At 44.1% G+C, this 24,679-nt stretch overlaps 1 protein-coding gene across 11 annotated transcripts in view; it reads right to left on the bottom strand.

Annotated features, from left to right (window-relative positions):
- The window catches only part of plekha7b (pleckstrin homology domain containing A7b), a 652,966-nt gene that overhangs the window by 188,311 nt on the left and 439,976 nt on the right, over positions 1-24,679 (bottom strand). For 10 of the 11 annotated variants that reach the window (XM_086007862.1, XM_086007863.1, XM_086007864.1 and 7 more), the window contains one exon: positions 11,199-11,310. In XM_086007862.1, the coding sequence (XP_085863988.1) occupies positions 11,199-11,310 (112 nt within the window). Of the gene's footprint in view, positions 1-4,137; positions 4,214-11,198; positions 11,311-24,679 lie in introns of those variants that run through there. The other variant, XM_086007872.1, reaches the window with a different exon arrangement.

The following is a 24,679-nucleotide window of genomic DNA, read 5'->3' as shown; positions in this document are numbered from 1 at the left end:
GCGAAATACTGCCAGTTTGGGGAAAGCCTGACAGAGGCACTGAGAGACAAATTCGTGTGTGGATTGTCGAAAGAAGGAACACAAAAGCGGCTGCTTGAAGAGAATGATCTTACACTTGATAAGGCTGTCTCTATTGCAACATCGCACGAAGCCACAGCGAGAGGCACTGCGGAAATGCAGCTGAAGGCAGCGGTACTCAGCGTAGATCAAATGGCTTCGGGTACAACGAAATGTTATTGTTGTGGGAAGACAACACACGATCAGAACCAATGCCGGTTTAAAAACCAGGAATGTAGAAAATGTGGCAAGCTTGGTCACATAGCTAAAGTATGCCGGTCAGGAAAGAAGACCAGCAACAAAAGGTCACCGCAGGAAAAGTGCAGAAAGGTACATAAGGTGGCTGAGAAGAGTTCGGATGAACAGAATTCGGATTCAGACTCCAACAGCAAGGAACTGGGTAGTCTGAGAATTCACAATGTGAGTAAGGAAGCTGACCGACAAACTATCTGGGTCACACTGCAGATAGCAGGAGTCCAAATGAAGATGGAATTGGACACCGGATCGGCGTTGACGGTCATGAATAAGCAAGATTACAAAAGGTTATTCAAACATATTCCCCTACGGGATACGAAGATAGTATTGCAGACATACACGGGGCAAAGAGTATACCCCATCGGAAAGATAAAAGTCAAGGTGGTACACAAGGGCAAAGAACACCAAGGAATGGACATATATGTACTACCTGAGGGAGGTCCACCACTTCTGGGATGGGAGTGGATCAGGAAAATAAATATGGACTGGCACCCCCTAAAAGCAATGACGGTAGATTCCGGAAAAAGAAAAAAGATGTCAAACCTGAACGATTGTCCAGAGTACTGGATGAGGGCATATGCAGCAGTGACAGTGACAAAGCAGAGAGTGAGAACTCGGTGAAGTCAATCAGCTCAGACTCTGGAACTGATGATGGTAAGACCAGCCCATGCGCAAAAGACAAGTCTAAAATGGACTTGCAGACTAATGATGGAAAAACGAAGGAGTGCATAAATGCTTCAGAAGAGAACAAAGTATCAGTACAGAATTCCACTGAACAACAACAACAGTTTGACAGAGAATTCGGAGTCTGTCCAGTCTACAGACATGCACATTTCTGAGGAACACCGGGCTCGAACTCAACTCAATTTCAAACTACAACAGCAATTAGAACAAATGATTCGCCGTTTTGAGCAAGAGATGAATGCAAAGAAAAAGTTCTTTGACACAGAGTTGGAGAATCTGGGAAGACAGCAGAAGCAGCTGATTGAGAAAATGGAGCAGGAACACACAAACCGTCTGCGCAATGAGGCCAAACAAATCAAAGCTGAGCAAGAAAGGGAATATGTCAAATTCATCGATCAGTTGAAAGCTAAGAAGAAAGAGCACCCTTTTGTGAGCAGTGTCAGCAGTAATAAGCCACTCAGGGAATCGGTGGCAGAGGCAAAAGCTGAAGTGATGGAGGAAATAGAAGACAATAGAGAGGAAGCAGAAGATGATGACTCATCTGAACTATTATCCCCCCTACCAGGTCACGCAGGTGGTCCCTCCGAACTGAGCCAAATCAGCCTGGAAGCAGAAAAACTTCCCAAGGTACTCGAGCCTTTAGAAGTCAACAATGCTGGTTCTGAAGTTACGAAAGTTTAAGCTGTTAAGTCCAGTGAAGGACCATTAGATGAGTCACCCCAGCAACGAGAACCAGAGACCCCTGAAAGGCGCCATGCTGACCAGATCATAGAGTCATCCGAAAAGGGACAACCTACACCACAACTTTATACGCCTAATGATGAAGCAGAGATACCCATAGTATCTACCTCCGATCCAGTGATACTGCAACCAGATGAACCCGACACTGGTATTCAAGCCGAATCGACCTTGCCAAAAGAACCTACTACACTACCGAGAACTACTACACCACCGAGGCGTTATCCGGGCCGAGTCAGGAGGCGCCTCCGCAGAGGCTGAATCTGTGAACTGTTTTTACATGAAGTTGTGTATATATGTTATGTTTAATGGGGAATATATATACTGTTAAGCTAAAAAGGAAGGATTGTAGTGTATGTAACCGTTCCACCTTTAAGAGAACTATTTTAAGGGTTGCACTACTTTATCTTGGCTGCTGTATACTGTAATACCGGTAGTGACCACACCGGTATACAAGTGCTGTGTAATGATTTATTGGGCAGTTCCACCCTGACCTTCGACTAGTAAAGACCTGTTAAGGTTTACTCGTGGTCTGTGTAGTAATTCTCATTATAACACACAGACTTAACAACGATGACAAATTTTGCAGTGGAAAGGCCATCGCCCGATTTGTGCGCGTGCCTGGGTCAATGCAAGATTCATCAGAGCCTATTTGTTTTTTTTAGGTAGCTGTGGCAGCTGCCTGAAATGAGTGCAGGCTTTGTTTCAATATTGAAATGAGGTTCCTGCGCCCATTTCTGAACCCGCTCCTGAAATTGCTGTAGTGCAATCGGTGCCTGCATTGACATAAGCATCAACTACTTCTTCAGGCTCTAATCATTGGCGGCTATGGAAGCAGCCTGCAGGCAAGTTTTCTTTTAAACTTAGCTTAATGTGGCGCCTCATACTGTGGCCGCTGCCAGCCCACACTTGCTTCCCAGCCTGAACTTACCTGTGCACCTTGCCCAGCATCTGAGCTGGCCAAAATTGCGATGACCATGAGCATACCTGACTCATGACTTATTTGTTCTTCCCTTCCCTTTTCCTTATATTCTCATTTTCAGTTCCAATAAAGGGTCTACACCTAAAACATTAAACGGTCTCATCTCTTTACAGATGCTGATGGACCAAAGAGTATTTCTAATACTTTCCATTTTTTTATTGCAGATTTTCAGCATTCGTAGTTTTTTTATTTATATCAAAATAATCCTTTAATCTAGAACTGTTTCCAAGACTACCGAACACCAAGTTTTATTACAAAACACCATCTAAAATCAAGTGTACACACCTACATCTCAATGAGTCACTAGACTCTTAGAGAGTAATAAGTTTGACAAACATTCTTTATTTCACTCAGCCAGGTGTCTGATACGTGCAGAAATTTATCAGATTATTTATTCATCTCTAAACCAAGCTACAGAGAAATCAACACATGCTGGATCTAGAGGACACAGTCTCTCCTCAGAGACACAACGCACATATCGAAGTCTAAAGAGTTTAGGTGCAGTTTAGCAGAACCAAGACCCCTTCTCCTTGCAGTCCCAAAGGACTGTATCCAGGCTGAAGTTGACATCTACCAGGGCACCCAAGAACTGTTAAGAATCAACAATTGGAATAGATACCCATGTATCCTCCATTCATAAGAGTCATTACGGCACAGAAGGAGGCCATTTGGCCCATCGAGTCCGTGCTGGCTCTCTGTGGAGCAATCCAGTCAGTCCCATTCCCCCGCTCTATCCCCGTAGCTCTGGAAGTTTATTTCCCTCAAGTGTCTATTCAGTCTCCCCTTGAAAACATGGAGTGTCTCCGCTTCCACCACTTCCATCGGCAGCGAGTTCCAGGCCCTCGCCAGTCGCTGTGAAAAAAGTTTATCCTCAATATGATTAAGGTCCCCTATTGAGAACGAATACTGCACTTGGAGACGCCAATACCATATCCCATTTTTCAAGATGCCGGACAGAACTCACTAGATAGTATTGAACTATTAATTCATAGTAGTATGTATTGATCAACAATTCCTGAAACAAAATCCAATACCCTAGTTAAACCACGTTTACACTGGTGCCCATTTAGTCAGTTCCTGAGGTTTAACCACCTAATATGAATCCCTTCCTAAGGCTATGTAAATACTATGTGCAAGTAAAAATAAAATATGAAATGAATCTCATCAAAAGGCTCATCATATCCTGCTGAATTTTTAGTAATCCAAAACAGTAGTACTAGACTTCTGCTGTGTGCAGGCCCTGAACTAAGGGAAGTGAGCAACAAGACAAATGAAGACCAGCAAGGGATGGAGAGGGCGTGAGGTAGAAAACACACACACACACGCAGAAAAATGAAGAACAGTACGGAAGGAGATTATGTGCGTGACAGGAGAGACTATAAAGTAAGATTTACAATACTTTAAAAAGGCCTCATAGTTACCTATCTCCCTGCTGATTACAGTAACGATGTTCAGAATATAGATAAAATCAGAAGACCACAGAATGCAGCTCTTCATGCTTTTGCTCTCATCTGTAGGGAAATTAGTTAGAGAGAATCTCTAAACTGAGGCTCAGATTTTCTGACCACAGATACATCTCAATGATAGTTCAAAACATGCTGAGGAAAAGCAACTGTCAACGCCACCAAAGATAAAAATAGCTTAAAGCAGAGAATTCAAGTAAGGTTACAAGGAAACTGCTATGCTGTATTTTATTGAGATATATCAAACACGCGTTAAATTTGAGAGACACTGTATAGTGCGGAGGCTGTGTGTGCAATTTTGTGTCATCTGTGCCCTCTAATTATCATGACACATGCTTAGATAGTTGGTTCAGTCTGGATGCAAATATTGTTCCATGGACTCCCATCATCTGATCCTTATTTTTGAAGACAAGAAACAGAAAGCACAATATTTTACCTAAGCCCAAGCATCTTTAATGAAGTGAAGAACACTATTTTCCACAAGCAATAAGTAGTCATCACTTGATGAGAACTGCAAATTTTCTCCAATAATAATCCCTTCATACGTTCTCTGTGTGTCTTTTTCATCCCCTCCTCAAACTTCTCATCCAAGACTGAAAAGAACCAAGAGACTAACTGAGGCAGTAAGTTTGATGAGAAACTTATTGTTAGATCCGTGTATCTTAATGTTGTGTCCTTCAATAATCAGACAAAAGACTGCAGGGAACGATCAACAGGTGTTTACTGAATGAGGGTTACTCTAGAACTAACTTTCCAGATCACTATACAGGTGTGGTCACTGCCGGTACTACAGTATACAGGAGCTGTAAAAAGTAGTTCTCCCCTTAAAAAGGTACATACATTACAATTCCTCCCCTTTTAGATTAACAGTACCATAACACTCATTTAACAATTAAATATCAAACTAATTACAATTAACACTTTTAACATGCAACATTAGCTGAAAATAATCTATTTATAAATTCAGTCTTTGGGGAGGCTTCCTGATCCTTTCTGGATAGCGCCTTTCCCGAGTGTCTTGCTCTTGGTGCGGAGGCGATTCTGGCTCCCTGTCGTCGGTTGGTTCATCAGCTTCCGATGCTACTGTTTGAGGTAGATGCGACCTGTACGTCGGGTTCCTCACCAGGTACGTATGGCCGAGGCATGGGGTTGACTCGTTCCTGTGACTCTAGGATCTGGTCAGTATGGCGTCTCACAATGTTCTCCCCAACGTCCACTGTGTACATTAATGGCCCCTGCCGTGTGCATATCGTTCCTGGTTGCCATTTCTCTGTTCGGTAGTCGCGGGCCAAGACTGGTTGCCCTACATTGAAGCTCCTTGTCGGCTTCTCGTTGATGTGCTGGAATTGCTTACTCTCAACATCTCTTCGTACATTTGGTCTGAGCAAATCCAGACGAGATCTCAACCTTCGGTTAAAGAACATCATGGCCGGGGCCTGGTTGGTGACTGCATGTGTCGCATTTCTGTAGGCTAACAGGGAATTGTCCACCTTATGCTGCAGTGGAATGTCGTCATCGCACATGGCCTTTACTGCTTTTTTAAAGGTTTGTACGAACCTCTCAGCCAATCCATTTGTGGCTGGATGATACGGGGTGGATGTGTAATGCCTTACCCCATTCCTTTTCATAAATCTTCGAAACTCTTTGGACACAAACTGTGGTCCGTTATCAGAGCAAATCTGCTCTGGCAAGCCGTTCTTGGCAAAAATGGTCCGTAGGACTGCAATAGTTTTCTCCGTGGTGGTGGAGGACATTTTGATCACCTCAGGCCATTTCGAGTGCGCATCCATGGCTATTAAAAACATTGAGTCCATGAATGGACCAGCAAAATCAATATGCACCCGTTGCCATGGAGAGGAGGGCCACTCCCATGGGTGTAGAGGGGCATGTGGTGGTGCATTTTGGACCTTCTGGCATCCTGAGCAGCTCTTTGTCAGGTCCTCGATTTGCTGATTGATCCCTGGCCACCACACATAAACCCTAGCAAGGCTTTTCATTTTCACCCCTCCCAGATGACCTTTGTGAAGCTCATTGAGCACTCTCTCCCTTAACTTGGGTGGAATTACCACTCGGGATCCACACATCAAGGTCCCCTGGCATACTGACAGCTGTTCTCTTCTGGATGAGAATGCTGGCAACAGTGAGTCGCCATGTGCTGGCCATCCCTTCACCGTCAAATCATATACCCGAGACAGCGTCGGGTCATTTCGGGTCTCCTTCTCTATATCAGCGTTAGTTACTGGCAAGCATTCAATTATAGTCGAATGAAATATTTCGACAGGATCCACTGCTGGTGCTTCCTCCGCAGTAGGCAGTGGCAGGCGTGATAGCCCATCAGCGTTTCCATGCTGTTTCGTGCCCTTATACTCGATTTCATATTGGTGCGTCCCTAGAAAAAGGGGCCATCTTTGTAGCCGTTGTGCAGTCATCACCGGAACGCCCTTCTTTGGATTAAAGATGGAGACAAGTGGTTGGTGGTCAGTCAGCAAGGTGAACTTCTGCCTGTGCAGATAGTGATTGAACTTTTTCACTCCCCACGCTAGGCTGAGGGCCTCCCTGTCAATCTGGGCGTAGTTACGCTCGACTGAGGTTAGTGACCGAGACGCAAAGGCTACTGGCCTCTCCGAGCCATCCGGGAATTTGTGCGACAGCACCACTCCAATGCCATAGGGTGATGCATCACACGCCAACCGAATTGGTAGTGCTGGGTTGAAATGAGCCAACACCTCTTTTGATGTGATCAATGCTTTGCTCTTCTGGAAAGCTCGTTTACATTAGTCACTCCACTTCCATGGTACTCCCGTTTGCAGTAGGGTGTTCAGTGGGTGTAGTACGGTAGACAAATTCGGCAAGAACTTATGGTAGTAGTTCACCAGCCCGAGGAATGACCTCAGTTGTGACACATTTTCCGGTGCTGGAGCCTTGATTACGGCCTCAATCTTTTCAGAGGACTTATGTAACCCCTCTTCATCAATAACGTGGCCACAATACGAGATCTGCTTCTAGAAAAACTCGCATTTGTGGCGATTAGCTCGGAGCCCATATTCCTTCAATCTAGTGAGTACCTGCTCCAAGTTGACCAGGATGTCGTCCAAATAACACTGGGTCCCTGGAATCCCTTGCAGGACTTGTTCCATTGCCCTTTGTCAAATAACCGGAGCTGATGCTACCCCGAACACCAGCCGGTTGTATTGGTAGAGACCTTTATGAGTGTTGATCGTGAGGTACTGTTTCGAGGCTTCTTCTACCTCCATTTGCAGGCACGCCTGGGCCAGATCAATTTTAGTGAAGTGTTTCCCTCCCGATAGCGAGGCAAACATATCTTCAATCCGCGGAAGCGGATATTGTACAGTGTGAAGGACTGGGTTCACTGTCACCTTAAAGTCCCCACAGATGCGAACCTTCTTTGGTTCCCAGGCGTATTAATCAACGACCTCTTCATTACAGGAACGATGGGTGTAGCCCACTCGCTCCACTCCACTTTGGACAGTACTCCTGAACGTTCCAAACCTTCCAGCTCTGCTTCGACGGCTGGGCGGATCGCATAAGGTACCGGTCTGGCCTTAAAAAAAACTTTGGCCTTGCATTTTCCTCTATTTTGATCGTCGCTGTTATGCCTTTTAGTGTTCCGAGTCCCTGCTGGAACGCTTCTTGTGCGTCAGTTAGCATTTTTGACAGTCGTCCAGGTGTGACGTCGTCATCCTTTTTGGCATCTACAGTCAGTGCTTGTATGGAATGCCAATCTAGCTGTATCTTCCGGATCCATTCACATCCTAGTAGTGGCGGTCCTCCATCTGGCAATACATATAGGTCCATTTTTGGTGTTTCCTTTCACCCTTATTTTTCCTTTGGGGTAGATTTTTGCCCCGTGTACGTCTTCAAGACAATCTCTGTATCTCTCAAGGGTATATGCGAGAATAGCCGCTTGTAGTCCCTTCGGTTTATGACTGTTAGGGCTGATCCTGTGTCCAATTCCATTTTCACTTGGACTCCGGCTATCTTGAGCGTGACCCAGATAGTTTGGTGATCCTCCGACTTGATCATATTATGTAGTTTCAGACAACCCAGCTCCTTGCTTCCAGAGTCTGTATCACTTTTCTGTTCGTCTGAACTACTCTCCGTCACCTTATGTACCTTCTTGTACTTCTCCTGTGGAGATTTCTTGCTGCTGGTTTTCTTTCCCGACCTGCAGACTCTTGCTGTATGCCCTACTTTTCCACACTGTCTGCACACTTTGTCCTTGAACCAGCAATCATTATGGTCGTGTGTTGTTCTGCCGCAGCGATAGCACTTCACTGTTCCGTATGACATTTCATTTGTGCCATATTCTTGCGGTCTCCGTTGTATCTCTGCAGCGCCCCGTGCGGCTGCTTCGTGTGATACTGCAATGCTGAAAGCCTTGTCCAGCGTAAGATCCTTTTCTGATAGATGCCATTTCTGGGTTCCTTCACTTTGAAGCCCACACACAAACTTGTCCCTTAAAGTATCTGCTAGTCCCGTTCCAAACTGGCAGTGTTTCAATAGCTTGCGCAGTTCCATTAAATACTCAGCATTACTTTCATCTTTATGCTGGTTCCTTTTGTGAAACTTAAATCTTTCTGCTATCAGCAGCGGTGTGGGGTTTAAGTGGTCCTGTAGGATTGACACTATGTTTTCAAAATCCTTTTCTACTGGCTTCTCTGGGGTTACTAGGTTTCGTAGTAAGCCATACATTTTTGCACCCATTGAATTCAACAATACCAGCGCTTCCTTGTCATCTGGCACTTCATTCGCCTTGCAGTACACTTCTATGCGTTCGACATATGTCGTCCAATCTTCGACTTCATTGTCGAACGCTGTGATACTGCCACTCTTCGGCATTTTTGGGTGTGGTTAGACTGGCTTAAAATGGCGTCTCCCGCGCTTTCCTTTCTTCCCCGCTGTGGCTTAAAATGGCGTCTCCCGCGCTGCTGCCAACACCGCTCTCGGCGGTCCTCGTGGCAAATGGCGACGCCCTGTGGGTTTCGTGCGCTGCGCCTGCGCTGCTGCCAATGCCGCTCTCTGCAGTCCTCGTGGCAATGGCAGCGCCTCGCGTTTTCCTGCGCGCCTCTCTCCCCCGTTGACGCTGCTCGGCCCTTGAACACCGGCTGCGCTCTGCTCTCTCTCGCCTCTCTCCCCCGTTGACGCTGCTCGGCCCTTGAACACCGGCTGCGCTCTGCTCTCTCTCCCCCGTTGACGCCGCTCGGTCCTGAACACCGGCTGCGCCCTGTGCGCTCTGCCCTCGCTCTCTCCCCCGTCGACGCTGCTCAGCCTTCTTCTGTGCCGCTCGGTCAGGCTCTAGCCCGTCGCTGTCCGGGAAGGGTCTGCGCAGTACCTGTTGCCAGCCCGTTTCGCTGGACCACCGTGACTGGAAAGCCAAGCACGGCTCTCGACAGCCTCCCCTGCGATGCTCAAATCTCCGCTGGATGACTGGGCGGTTGCCCGTGGTCGACGCCCGTGCTTCTGGACTCGACCTCCTTCCACTGTTCTCCAGGAGCGAATCCCTGGGAGGTGATGCAGAGTTGCAGGTAGGTTCGAATCTGCGTCGTCGCCAATGTTAGATCCGTGTATCTTAATGTTGTGTCCTTCAATAATCAGACAAAAGACTGCAGGGAACGATCAACAGGTGTTTACTGAATGAGGGTTACTCTAGAACTAATTGTACAGATCACTACTCAGGGTTTATATACAGGTGTGGTCACTGCCGGTACTACAGTATACAGGAGCTGTAAAAAGTAGTTCTCCCCTTAAGGTACATACATTACACTTATCAAACACTTTTTAAGGATTTTAAGGTGATGAGTAACATTCAATAAAGCATCTATTATTTACAGATGTGGTCCAACACTGGGACAGTTCTTTGTTTAAAATGTTCCAAAGGACCCAAATGAAAATGACAGGAAATAGCTCGCCCAGTGCTGAAAACCAAAGTGGATTAGTGCGCTGGAGCTCCACATGCTGTGGAATCCAGCCTATTTAAATTGCAATGCAGATTATATACAATTGCATTTCTGACCCCATTGTCTGTGAAAGGTCCATATGGGTCAGCAAATGGAAATCCACATTGATGTACAAGGCTGCCTGAGCACTCGGCTTCCCTGCAGCGAGACAAATGGTAGTTGGCATTGCAAACTGCAGCATTTAGGTGGTTTTACTGCCTCCAAAGGCAGCACTGCTGCCTCATTTACTTCATATTGGCCCTGCGACGCCTGATCAGTAGCTTTTAATTTGGTGGGCTATCTCAGCCATAAAAGTAGGCAATTTGGGAGGCGATCAACACGAGAACATTCCTTCTTAACCCCTGCAATAAATGTTGGTGATTAGAACACTTTTAGGAAAACATTATTAAAGTGCTCAAAATCAAAGCTGTCCTTTCTAAAAAAAAAAAAAAAAAAAAAATATTTTCCTCCCCCCACCCCCCAAACTTAAAAGCACTGACAACTAGCAGTGCGTGAATCTAGATTTTCAAGCTAGCATCTCCCAACCACAGGAAATCCAGGCAGGGAACCTATGGGGTCCACAAGGTCAGATTTCTGACCGTCTATTACGCTTCTGTATTTTTCCGCTTCTGTTCACTATTAGCACATTAGTGCAGCTCCTGCATACATAAACTGATAAAAATATATTTGTGCACTGTACCATTGTTTTTATTGGTTAGTTGGTGATGTCTTTCAGAAGCAAGGACAGGGGGTTTTGGGAGTGTAGAAGTATGTGAAGTGGGTCCCTCGCACAGAAAAAAATGAAAACATCTGGCCTAGACAAAGATTATCAGCAAGTTATTTGGTCACAGCAGCTGAGGAAACATCACAGCTGATCCTGTCTTGCCCGACATCCACACATGTGCAGTTCCAACAGGTGTTATTGGACAGATACTATAGTACTGTTAACTAACATATTTTAATACCAAAATAATTAAGGTTGCTGAAAATCACAGCGGGGGGGCCGACTTACAATTCGTGTTATATATCATAATATATGGAAAGAATAGCTCTTAACCTCACCTTTGAACCTGGAGCAGTGTCCACCGTGGATGTAGTTACTGCTGTGGAGGTCTCACTGACCATACTTTGTGGCCTTTGGTCTGTCTGTTGCTTGGACATGTGGGTATTTGGTCTAAAAAGTAAGAAACAGTACTTTCAATTACTTCCAAGTTTCACATGCACTTGAACAAAACAAGCCTGTACCGCTGAAATCAAAATATCAAATTGCACTCCAAAGGCTCAAGTTGGTGGAATGTTTGCAGAAAATATGACCCCGATTTACAATATCAAACCTATTGGCTGTGATTTCGCCTACTGAGGTGGGTCCGGAGCGGCCGGAGTCGGTGGTGAGATGCGAACCCACTGCTGGCTCCAGTCCACTCCGTGAAAAGATTTTACGTTGATTGGGCTTGTTAATGTGGTCGGGTACTGATGCCCTGTGTCCTGTACAGCATCAGTTGATTGGGGAGAAGGTTGGTGCTGTTGTTGGTGCTGCTGGTGTGCCTGGCTCTGCTTGTGCTGGGGCTGATCGTGGTGGGATTCTGAGGACCAAGGTGAGAGAGTGTAAACCATGCCAATTCTGATGTAATAGATGGCAGGTGAAGGTGAGATGACAGAAGCAAATCTGTCAATGCTGAGAGAGGTTGTTCCAATGAGGTGACACTGGATAGAGAGTTGGCTCCAAACACTTGTAAGCTGCATAAAGCTCAATCTGTCTTCCAAATACAGTAAACAACAGTTTCGGAGCTTGGAAAGTGAACAGCTGTGAGATGGGAGCTTTTATACAACTTTTGCAGCCGACAGGTAATCAGATAATTCAATGCTGAATCCACTCACGACATGCTGAGCTGACGTGATCTCCAAGCAGCATGTAACCCATTGGGGAACACCTAAAATTGAAAGGTAAGCTTAAAATACTAGTTAACTGCCTCTTAACAATCTCTCTAATGATCTAAGTTGCTTCCCCCGCACTTGGTGTCGGGTCTGTTCAGCGATGCAGACCAGACATCTGGGAGACTAGCGGAGGCAGCTTGACAGCAGGTTCCATAACCATCAAAAAAAAAAATTCCCACCCGACCCGCCACCAAACGTGCCTGCTGACCCCTTGAAAAATTCCCCATTGCATCACAGTAAAAATTAAATGCATGTGAAGCTGATAGAAAAACCCAAGTAACCAAGGATCCTTCTGTAAAAACAAGACATTTAATTTGCATTAAAGGATCGCACAAGCAGCTCAGAAACGTCAGCATCAACCATCCGTTTCATTATGTACCTCAGAACTGACCTCTAATTTTCTCCTTGGCTCCAAGTATGCCTTCACATACACTCTTGCCCCTATTTCCTTGCATTCTCACTATGTTGAAATCAAAGCTCCGTCTCCTACTCCATTTTATTCCAAGTCCAAAAAACTTTAGGACTCCTTACCTCCCTTAGACTTATTTTAAATGCCAGTCTGGATTCTGCATATCCCAAAAAATGGAAGCCACTAAAATCGGAATTGGTTCAAAGCCTACAGTCAATCTTGAATTCATCAGTAACTGCTACTAACCAACAATTGTGCGAGAAGGCTTATGTTAACAAATTGTCTTTGCAACAATAAAAATCAAGCCATAAAAGCAAGCAAAAAAGCATCTGGAAGCCCAGTAAGCTTTCTACTAACTAATCTGTGAAGCTAGAGTGGTGTTGCAAGCCCTGCAATGTCTCCTTGCAGTTCTGGGTCTGTAATTTTCCACATGCCAAGACCCTGACCTCTCTGCTGTACCAACTTTGGGAGGTGCTGAGTGACGCCAGGCACTTCCCTACACATAGTGAGAGCAAGAGGACTGCTGCCAGCTTGACAAAAGAACATGAAAAAAGTCAAGGATGAGAAGAGGCCATTCTATCCATTCAAGTTTATCCCTCTACTACCCAAACTCACCTATTTTAGAATACAGCTGCATTTTTGAACATCCCAAATGTTTTTGTCTCCAATACCATGCCTGGCAGCTTACTCCAAACATTTAACACTTAGAATACTCAAAACCATTACAAGAGTTCTTCCTAACCAGTTAAAATTATGTCCACTAGTCCGACTTTCCTGGATTAATTTGAAGTAATATCTAGGTTTACCTTATTATATCAATTAATATTTTATACTAGCAAACAGTCCAGGAGTGGTAATTTCTCAACTGCCCTTGGATGGGGTGAGGAGCAGGAGGAGGAGAATAGTATGAAATATGGTGTGACCTTGGAGAGAAGGTGGAGAATTAAAAATAGCATTTTATTCAAACAAACTTATCAGAACAATGGTATGACAAACTAAGTAAAGATCAATCAGATAAAAACAATAAAGTTGGTACTTGTCTTGATACAAATGTTAATGAAGCAAAATATGTCTTATTTGGAGCTGTCTTTACTACAAATGGGAGAACTGGTAGCTCAGAAGTTCCTAAAAGTAAGTGCTACAGCAACAACAACTACTTGCATTTATTTAGCAATGCATTTATAATGTCGAAGCAATGACCCAAGGTGCTTCATGGAAGCATAATCAGACAAAAATGGAGATAAAATCTACAGAATCTAATTACCAGCCCAATTAAACCTATTAGTAGCAAACCACCTAATCAGTCTTTTCAATTTTTGAATAGGACAGTGAAAGGGCACTACAAAACTACAGCACAAAGAGAATGTCTAAATGAATGCCTGACTGAGATTATGGATACATTTGTATTGGTGTCACCAACTCGCCACACACAATTCCTGCATAGTCAACCCCATTACCAAGTGTAAATCGACCAGCTTGTGTGGAGTCGGTTATCATGGAGACCCAGTTTTTCCTGGGTCTCCATACCTTGTACAAGAACTCAGAGCTCACCTCAACACCTTGCAAATGCACTGAGCTGGATCAGTACACCAGCATGCTTACATTACAATATTGTGTGTCATGTTGCAAGCACACTGGGCCAGCTCAGAATCAGATCAGCTTTTGCATATTAAGTTTAAAACATTCACCACATGCAATATTTAGATGTTCACACTGCTTCTACACCCAAATTAACCAGTTTCATTTAGATACTTCAATCAACATAACAAAAACAGATTAGCTGGCCATTATCACCTTGCTTGTGGGAGCTTGCTGTGCGCAAATTGCCTGCCATGTTTTCCACGTTACAACAGAGACTACACTCCACAAGAAGTACTTCATTGGCTGTAAAGCGCTTTGAGACATCCTGTGGTCATGAAAGGCGCTATGTAAATGTAAGGCTTTTGTAGTGTATGTGCCTTTAAGAGCCCCCTGTGTACTGTAATGCCGGTAATGGCCACTCGGGCTATATAAGCCTGTATATTGTGTTGTATCAGTTAGTTCCCCTCCAGACTTTGTTCAGTAAACACCTGTGAAACCAACTCCTGTCTTCAGTGTCTCTATTAACACACGGACACAACAGTGGCGACGAATTGGAAACGGACTTACCTGCAATTCGGCAGCACCTCAAGGACATCGATTCCTCTGGCGTCCAAAGTCGAAGAAAAGCAAGAAAAAGCTGTGGTTTCACCAGCTAGCCGAGCTGGTGTCAGGTACTGCAATAATCCTTCCTGGGTGTCGGGCTGGGGCTCCAGCTGCTGGCTCTGCAGCGAGGCCAAGCAGCGAAGGCGGAGGCAAGCAGTAACAGACGGGGAGGGAGCACTCGGGAGACGGCCGGCGCTGCAAGCAGGTCGGCGTTCAGACCTAGCAGAGAGAGTCTGGCGGGAACGAGTCTCCACCTAGAAATAAATAAATAAATAAAAAAGGGAAACCCGCGGAAAACAGCGTTGTCATCGGCAGCAGCGGCGAGGAAGCGCGGGAAGCGCCATGTCTTTTCTGCAGGAAAGAAAGAAAAGCGCGGGAAGCGCCATTTTTTTTTCCAGAATGCCTAAGGCTGGCAATATTGATGCTTTTGATAACAATATAGAGGATTGGACCACATATGTGGAAAGAGTGGAGGTATATTGCACCGCAAATGGAATAGAAAATGAAAAAAATGCGTCAGTACTTCTAAATCTAATGGGCGCAAAGACATACGGGCTGTAACGAAACTTAATCACTCCAGCCAAACCAAAGGACAAGAATTTTAAAGAAATTGTTGATACCCTACAGGAGCACTTAAACCCAACACCGCTGCTGATAGCAGAACGATTCAAATTCTTCAAGAGGAATCAACACAAGAATGAAAGTAACGCTGATTACCTCACCGAATTAAGAAAGTTATCAAAACACTGCCAATTCGGGGCAGGACTAGCAGATTATCTTCGAGACAAATTCATCTGCGGTCTCCTAAGTGAAGGAACACAGAAAAGGCTGCTTTCTGAGAAAGATTTAACACTGGACAAGGCTTTCAGTATGGCTGTATCATACGAAGCAGCCGCAAGAGGAGCTGCAGAGATACAACAAAAGACACAGGACTTCGGCACCCATGAAATGACACAGGGTTTCCAGAGATGTTATCGCTGCGGCAGATCCACCCATGACCAGAGGGACTGCTGGTTCAAGGACAAAGCATGCAGGCAATGCGGAAAGATTGGACACATTGCACGGGTATGCCGATCTGGACAAAAAAAATCCACGGACAGGAAAAAAAAAAATCAATAAAGTACAGAAAGGTACAAATGATGACGGACAGTAGCTCCGACGACCAGAAGAGCGATAGCGACTCCGAAAACAAGAGACTAAGCTGTCTCAAATTACATAATGTAATTGCCAAAGATTACCACCAGACCATTTGGGTTACCCTCACGATAGCGGGGTCCCCAGTTAAAATGGAGCTAGATACAGGATCAGCTCTGACCGTCATAAATCGACAGGATTACGGGCGGCTATTTCCGCATATACCTTTGAAAGACACATCCATTATCTTGAAAACATATACGGGGCAGAAAGTATACCCCAAAGGAAAAATAAGGGTGCCTGTTGTATACAACGGCAAGGAAATACAAAAGTTGTATTTATACGTTCTACAAGATGGTGGTCCACCGCTGTTGGGACGTGAATGGATCAGGAAAATACGTTTAGACTGGTACTCCATTCAGGCACTGACAATGACCAGTAAGGAAAAAAAATGATGATGACGTCATACCTGAACGATTAAAAGACATCTTGGCCAACGCCAAAGTAGTGTTTCAAGAGAAATTAGGAACCTTGAAAGGCATCACCGCCTCAATAAAAGTGGAAGATGCGACAATTCCCAAGTTTTTTAAGGCAAGACCGGTCATACGCAATTCGTCCAGCAGTCGAGGCAGAGCTGGAGAATTTGGAAAAGGCAGGCGTATTATCCAAAATAGATTGGAGCAAGTGGGCAACACCCATCGTCCCAGTCATGAAGAAAGCGTTGAATAATAATAAATCTGAAGAACAGAGAAAAATTCGCATCTGTGGAGACTTCAAGGTGACTGTAAACCCGGTCCTTCACACGGTACAGTATCCTCTTCTGAGGATAGAAGATATTTTCGCCTCACTATCCGGAGGGAAACGTTTCACCAAAATTGACTTGGCACAGGCATATCTACAAATGGAGGGTGAAGAGGCCTCTAAAAAGTATCTCACGATAAATACACACAAAGGCCTGTACCAGTACAATCGACTGGTTTTCGGAGTAGCATCCGCTCCAGCTATCTGGCAAAGAGCTATGGAGCAAGTCCTGCAAGCGATTCCGGGGACTCAATGCTACCTAGACGACATCCTTGTAACAGGAGAAAACGACAACGAGCACCTTGCCAATTTGGAGCAGGTGCTCACTAGGCTGAGAGAACGGGGCCTACGAGCAAATCGCCCCAAGTGCGAATTTTTCCAGAATCAAATATCATATTGTGGCCACATAATTAATAAGGAAGGGTTGCATAAGTCACCTGAAAAAATTGAAGCGGTCATAAAAGCCCCAGCACCTGAAAATGTTTCACAATTAAGGTCGTTCCTGGGATTAATAAATTACTATCATAAATTTTTACTGAACTTATCAACTCTTCTGCACCCTCTTAATGAACTGCTACAAACAGGAGTAATTTGGAAATGGAGCGAAGACTGTAAACGTGCCTTCCATAAATGCAAAGACTTAATCACGTCCAAAGAAGTTTTGGCTCATTACAACCCATCACTGCCAATCAGACTGGCGTGCGATGCATCCCCTTACGGCGTAGGAGCGGTATTATCGCATAAATTCCCTGATGGTTCGGAACGGCCGATAGCTTTTGCATCACGCTCATTGAACTCAGCTGAGCGTAACTATGCCCAAATCGACAGGGAAGCACTCAGCCTGGTATGGGGAGTGAAGAAATTCAACCATTATCTACACGGACAAAAATTTACCTTGTTGACTGACCATCAACCCCTCCTCTCCATATTCAACCCTAAAAAGGGTGTTCCCATTATGACAGCGCAAAGGCTACACAGAGGTGGTCCCTTTTTCTAGGGGCACACCAATATAACATAGAATACAAAGGATCAAAACAGCATGGGAATGCTGATGGTTTATCGCGCCTACCGTTGCCAACGGTAGAAGAGGCACCTACCGTAGACCCAGTGGAGGTTTTCCACTCTACCATAGTCGAATGTCTACCAGTAACAAATTCTGCCATTGAAAGGGAAACTAGAAATGACCCGACTCTCTCACGAGTCTACGATTTAACAGTGAAGCGATGACCAGCACATGGCGAACCACTGTTGCCAGCATTCTCGCAAAGAGGAGAACAGCTGTCAGTGTGCCAAGGAACCTTGATATGTGGATCCAGAGTGGTGATTCCACCCAAACTCCAGGATAAAGCTCTAAAGGAGCTTCACGAGGGGCATCTGGGTGGAGTGAAAATGAAGAACCTAGCCAGAGTGTTTGTATGGTGGCCAGGTATCGATGGAGAACCTTCCAGATAGGACAAGAAGTTTTGGCCCGGGACTACCGTACCGAGAAATGGCAGCCTGGCACTATCTGCACACGACTAGGACCGCTGATGTATACCGTGGACATTGGAGAAAGCATAATAAGGCGCCATGCTGACCAAATCATAGAGTCATCCGAAAAGGGACAACCTACACCACAACTCTATACGCCTAATGATGAAGTAGAGATACCCATAGTTTCTACCTCCGATCCGGTGATACTGGAACCCGATGAACCCAACAGTGGCATTCGAGCCGAATCAGCCTTGCCAAAAGAACCTACTACACCACCAGAAACTACTACACCACCGAGGCGTTATCCGGACCGAGTCAGGAAGCCTCCAGAGAGACTGACTTATAATTGATTAACTGCAGCAATGTGTAGATTATTTTTCTTGTAACATGTAATTAATGATTACTTAAAATATTAGGTACTGGTTGGCTAAAAGGGGAGGAATTGTAGTGTATGTGCCTTTAAGAGCCCCCTGTGTACTGTAATGCCGGTAATGGCCACTTGGGCTATATAAGCCTGTATATTGTGTTGTATCAGTTAGTTCCCCTCCAGACTTTGTTCAGTAAACACCTGTGAAACTAACTCCCGTCTTCAGTGTCTCTATTAACACACGGACACAACAGCTTTTTTTAAAACTTGTCCTGATATTCATCACTTAGACTGTGTAATGTGAAGTAGTTATGTAAACAGGCCCCCATTGTTACTCAGACACCTGAATTAATGAAGCAAAATATGTTTTTGTTTGGAGCTGTCTTTACTATAACTGGAGGAACTGATGGTTCACTTTGCTACATAAATGTGGGAGAGCAGTACATGTAGGTTACTTCCTCTCAAGGCTCAGACAAAATTTCAAGGTAAAAACACCTGATGCGATGCCATTATAACATAGGAACACAAGGGTATACAGGCTTAGAAAAGATCACTACAACCCAAACAACTTAGCCAGAACCATGATCTTTTAGTTTTCATAATTTTGCAACTTTGTTGGTAAAATATATGTTTTCCCCAATTTTCTCCCCTCTTCTCTTGACAGTAGTTAATTATGCTGGGATACAATGCCATGGTATCAACTGCCCTCCATTACCATATCCCACTGACCATTCTTCATATGCGCATTTACCATTGGAGTAGTGGTAGGTTATTTCACTGTAAGGAGTATCATTGCTGTTAACACTTCCTCACCTAAAGACAATAAGAAAATTAAAGAATCCCCACAGCTTCAACTACATCAGCAGAGACATGAATTGAACAGTGGACTTTTCAGTGTGGCTCTGTGGCTGTGGCCCAATACAATTCCACAACTCACCACTTTGTATCTTTAATCACTAAGCCATCAGGTAAACTATAGTATTTTTTCTCCATTTATACTGTCTTCTGCATGCTGTTCTCCTTTAATTTGGGAGGATGGGGCTGTCGGCATTTCCACAGCTTCCATCAGTAACCACTTTGTACTGTGATACATGAACAAGGTAAAATAGGTGCCCAGTGTCACCTCTTCCTCTCTCTTCATTCCTCATGTCAAAATGAATTAGGAACTTAATTCACCTCAGTACAGGAAACTTTCTGGTATCCGGCACAGACGGGACCGACCTGGTGCCGGTCCATCAACAATGCCGGATAACTGAACGCTATAGTAAAAGATACGGAGCTCAGAGCTCCATATAAAGCAACAAACCCGGTGCTTCAAAACAATCGGCACAAGTTGCAAGTGTCTCTGTAGCTTAGCAACAGCTTCAGCTACACGCTTGCACAGCCACAAGTGGAGTAAAAAAAGTAACTAAAAGTAAAAAAAGTTATCTGAACCGACTCCTGAATTTTGCCGGTGGATAGAGCGTTCCGGTTATTTAGTGGCCGGTTAATCGAAAGTTTCCTGTATTTGATAATTGATATACCTATCAATTCATCCAATGAAAAGCGACGAGTTAAGATAGTAACTATAGGTTTTTATTGGCTAAATAACAGAGCCCACCCTCGTGGGTGATCGGGTCCAACAAGGAGGAATACCAGCCAGTCGACCACCTTTATACCTGGGCAAGCAGGCGGAGTCATGGGCGGAGTCAGCTGTGGTCAGCCCAGGTATAACAGCGTGACAAGAGGTGACCTTGTGTAGTGACACAACAGTGTAAACAGTGATAACCATAGTGTAACGATATAAACAGTGATAACCATAGTGTAACGATAGTGAACGATAAAAGTGGTTTACCACAATAATCCACTAGCAAAAGCCAATAGAATGTTGAATACATAATCATAATAGAAGAATACATGTGTGTGACATTGTGATTAAACCTGTACAATACCCTGGTCAGAATACATCTCGAGTATTGCAGATAGTTCTGGTTGCCAAGACATGGGGGTGCCATTCAGATACTTGAGGCAATGCAGAGAATAGAACAAGGTTGATCCCTTATATCAAAAGGTCTGAGCTATGTGGAAAGACTAGAGAAACTTGGAAATTTCAGCCTGCAACAGGGGTGTCTGAGAGGTGATCAATGGAACAAAGTTAAGGGAATGTAAAATGTAAATCCAGAACATTAGTTTCAAGTTAAATTTCAAGAGTTGTTTAAGGGGATATGGGTTCAAACTGGTAAAGCATAAATTTAGGATGGATGTCAGCAAATTCACAGTGATAAGTTCCCATAAAATTCCTTCCTACATCATTTCAAAGCAAGTGCCAACTAATTTAAAATAAGAACATGATAAAATTGCACACAAAGGTATTTTGTGTGAATCCTATAACTAGTCTGCTATCAGAGGAAATTAAATCTCTGGGAGTTTATTATTAGCAGGGAAATAAATAAATGTGCTTTCTCCTTACTTAATCAGTCAGTCATTCTTACTGTCTTGGTATCAAGTTACTACTTGTTCAGACATGGAAAATAAAGAGAGACCATTTCTGCTGGCAAAAACTAGGATTAGATCTTTATCCGATTCCCCACTGCTGTGGGAGATCATCCTAAAATTCTCACCTCTCCACGCACTCTGGCATGGTCATGCAATACTGCAAAGTGAAGTGAGTAATTACAGGAAACTTTGGTTTATCCGGAGGTTGTATGTCCGGAAACCTTGATCTAACGGCAGAAATCAGCAGCCGTTTTGGTTAGGTTTTTTTTCCTTCTCCTAGCATTTTTTTTTTTTTATTTTTTTTATTAAAACAGTCGGGCTCTGGAAAGCGTCTCTGTAGCTTAGCAACAGCTTCAGAGACACTTCCAAGGTACGGGCCGAGTGTTTACAAGCTGTTGCTAAGCAAGTGTGTTTGTTGTCAGATACGGAGATGAAAACCTCCATATCCTTCAACATTAGCGCTGGTCTATCCGGAAGTTTTGATAGATTGGCAGCAGCTCGGTCCCGGATATCGCGAAGTTTCCTGAACCCACTTCTGGTGTCAGAGAAAGGGAGACCATCTATATCCAGCGCTAAGGAAAGAAAGGATCGTTGATTGAAGGAGGCAAACTGACAAGATTTCAGTGAACAAGAATTGAGGCAAAGGAGTAGCTCAGCTTCTCTCCTTTCAGCCGAATCAATTCCACATCCACTTGTCCCTCCTCCCTGTCCTTTTCTGACTTTGAAAAAGAAACTGCTCAAAGAGATGACACACAGGACAATAATAATTCTTTATCATATTAACATCGCTCATTGTTCTTCCCCAACCCATACCAGTTATTCTTAATTACTGAGTTGGCTGGCTGGAATTTAACAGATAAGAACTAAACAAGAGTTGGCATAAAAATGCACGAGGCAATCTAAAATGGCATGCTGAAACTTTGTTGGTTACAGTGTAGTATGTACCAAGCTTTTCTTTACTGTTGAAGTTCTTACTCGCAGCAAGCACTGTTTGTGTCTAATCACAAACCAGGAATAGAAGCACTTAGAATCCCTGCTCCTTATAAAGTCAGATGAAAAAGTACGTACACTTTCCTTGGCTTTTCTCCATGCTCTGTAGTTGGATTTCAGTTCAGGGAGTAAGATTGTTCTAATGGGAACCAGGAGATTCTGTATAAAGCATTTTCATCATAATACAAATGTCTCACATTGAAAACAGGATATGACAGCAGACTTGACTGTACTGTGGACAGCTCCATGGGCTATTATTAAATTAGTGTTGTGTCACAATAAAAGACAAGTTGAAATAATACTGACAGTTTACTTTCTTCAACATGTTTTGAGTGAAGTTCAAGGTAAGGGATGTTAGCGGTGGTAAATGGAATCCTGCACCATTTCAGGCACCCACTGTCAGCATCAAGCATTCCCAGGTCAGATTTAACATTGTTTGGCAAAGTAGAGGGAGTTTTCCTCTGCATAGAACATTCCTCAACCCTATCCTCAGAGTTCATTTCCTACACCAGCCATCTTTGTGGCCTCTGTGAATTTGTTAGTTAGTGACTAAATTGGAGATGTAGTTCTGTACTTTTCATATACCTATACAAGCTTTTACAATCCATTTTTATACTTTTCACTCATTTGTGCTCATATTCCATTTTCCCTTTCTTTATCAATTTCTTGGTCCCCCTTTGCTGATTTCTAAAAAGATCCCAATCCTCAGGCTGACCGCTTTTTCTGGCAACATCAGGTTTCTACATGAAGTCGAGCAGTTCTGAAGAATGCTGGTTATAAAATGTTACCGAGAGACATAAAACAGATCATATCAGCTCTGAATTTCCTGCTGTTATGTATTGAGCTAACAGGCTAAAAACATTAATGTCACTCTGCAGAAGCTTTTTCCATTCATATATTATCAAATATATTTAGCACTCAACAAATTAAGATAATTTATTTCCAAGCTAATGTTTGTAAAATTTGAAGCTTTGATTTTAATTTATGAAACAAAAACAATCGAAAGATAACATGATGTAATTTTAAAAAAATACAAGAGATTGAAAAGATTTGCACTTGACAAAGCCATTTTGCAACCTGTTTGAGCCCTCAAGTGCAACACTTTAGTCAGCTGAAGAGAGCCAACATCCTTTTCAGTCTGACCCAACTGGTCCATTCTGACCAGCAAGAGTGCTCAAAAAAGAGGTAGCCCAGCAAACAGATACAGCTGATCAAGAGCACTTTTATATAACTTGTATTTAAATAGCACCTTTAATGTAGTAAAACGTCCCAAGGCACTTCACAGGAGCATTATCCAACAAAATTTGACACCGAGCCACATAAGGATATATTAGGGCAGATGACCAAAAGCTTGATCAAAGAGATGGGTTTTAAGGAGCGTCTTAAAAGGAGGAGAGGTGGAGAGGTTTAGGGAGGAAATTTCAGCGCTTAGGGCCTTGGCAGCTGAAGGCACATAGAAACATAGAACATAGAAGATAGGAGAAGGAGTAGGCCCTCGAGCCTGCTCCGCCATTTAATGAGATCATGGCTGATCATCCAAATTCAGTACCCTGCCCCTGCTTTCTCCCCATATCCCTTGATCCCTTTAGCCTTAAGCAATATATCTAACTCCTTCTTGAATATATTTAATGAATTGGCCTCTACTGCCTTCTGTGGTAGAGAATTCCACAGGTTCACCACTCTCTGGGTGAAGAAATTCCTCCTCATCTCTGTCCTAATTGGCTTACCACTTATCCTTGGTCTGTGACCCCTGGTTCTGGACTCCCCGACCATCAGGAACATCCTTCCTGCATCTAGTCCTTTTAGAATTTTACAAGGTTCAATGAGATCCCCTCTCATTCTTCTAAACTCCAGCGAATATAAGCCCAATCGACCCAATCTCTCCTCATACGTCATTCCTGCGATCCCAGGTATCAGTCTGGTGAATCTTCGCTGCACTCCCTCCATGGCAAGAACATTCTTCCTCAGATAAGGTGAACAAAACTGCACACAATACTCAAGGTATGGTCTCACCAAGGCCCTGTATAACTGCAGCAAGACATCCTTGTTCCTGTACTCGAATCCTCTCGCTATGAAGGCCAACATACCATTTGCCTTCTTAACTGCCTACTGCACCTGCATGCTTACCTTCAGCGACTGGTGCACAAGGACACCCAGGTCTCATTGCACTTCCCCTTCTCCCAATCTATTGCCGTTCAGATAATAACCTGCCTTCCTGTTTTACCACCAAAGTGGTTAACCTCGCATTTATCCACATTATACTGCATCTGCCATGCATCTGCCCAATTACCCAACCTGTCCAAATCATCCTGGAGTTTCTCGGCATCCTCCTCATAGCACACACGCCCACCCAGCTTTGTGTCATCTGCAAACTTGGAGATATTACATCTAGTTCCCTCGTCTAGATCATTAATATATATTGTGAACAGCTGGGGTCCTAGCACCGATCCCTGCGGTACCCCACGACTCACTGCCTGCCACTCGGAAAAAGACCCGTTTATTCCAACTCTTTGCTTCCTGTCTGCCAACCAGTTCTCTATCCAAGTCAATACCTTACCCCCAATCCCATGTGCTTCAATTTTACACGGCCACCAATGCTGCAGCGATTAAAATTGGGGATGTTCAAGAGGCCAGCATTGGAGGAGCGCAGATATTTTGGTGGGTTGTAGGGCTGGAGGTGATTACAGAGATACGGAGGGATTTGAAAACAAGGATGAGAATTTTTTTTTTTTTTTAAATCGAGGTTTTGCTTAATCGGGAGCCAATGTAGGTCAG

Source organism: Somniosus microcephalus, chromosome 15 (genome assembly GCF_052327205.1).
Source record: "Somniosus microcephalus isolate GS21.2 chromosome 15, FLI_Smic_1.0, whole genome shotgun sequence".
Lineage (NCBI taxonomy): Eukaryota > Metazoa > Chordata > Chondrichthyes > Squaliformes > Somniosidae > Somniosus > Somniosus microcephalus.
Note: the sequence above shows the minus strand (reverse complement) of the source record. Positions and strands in the feature narration are given on the sequence as shown.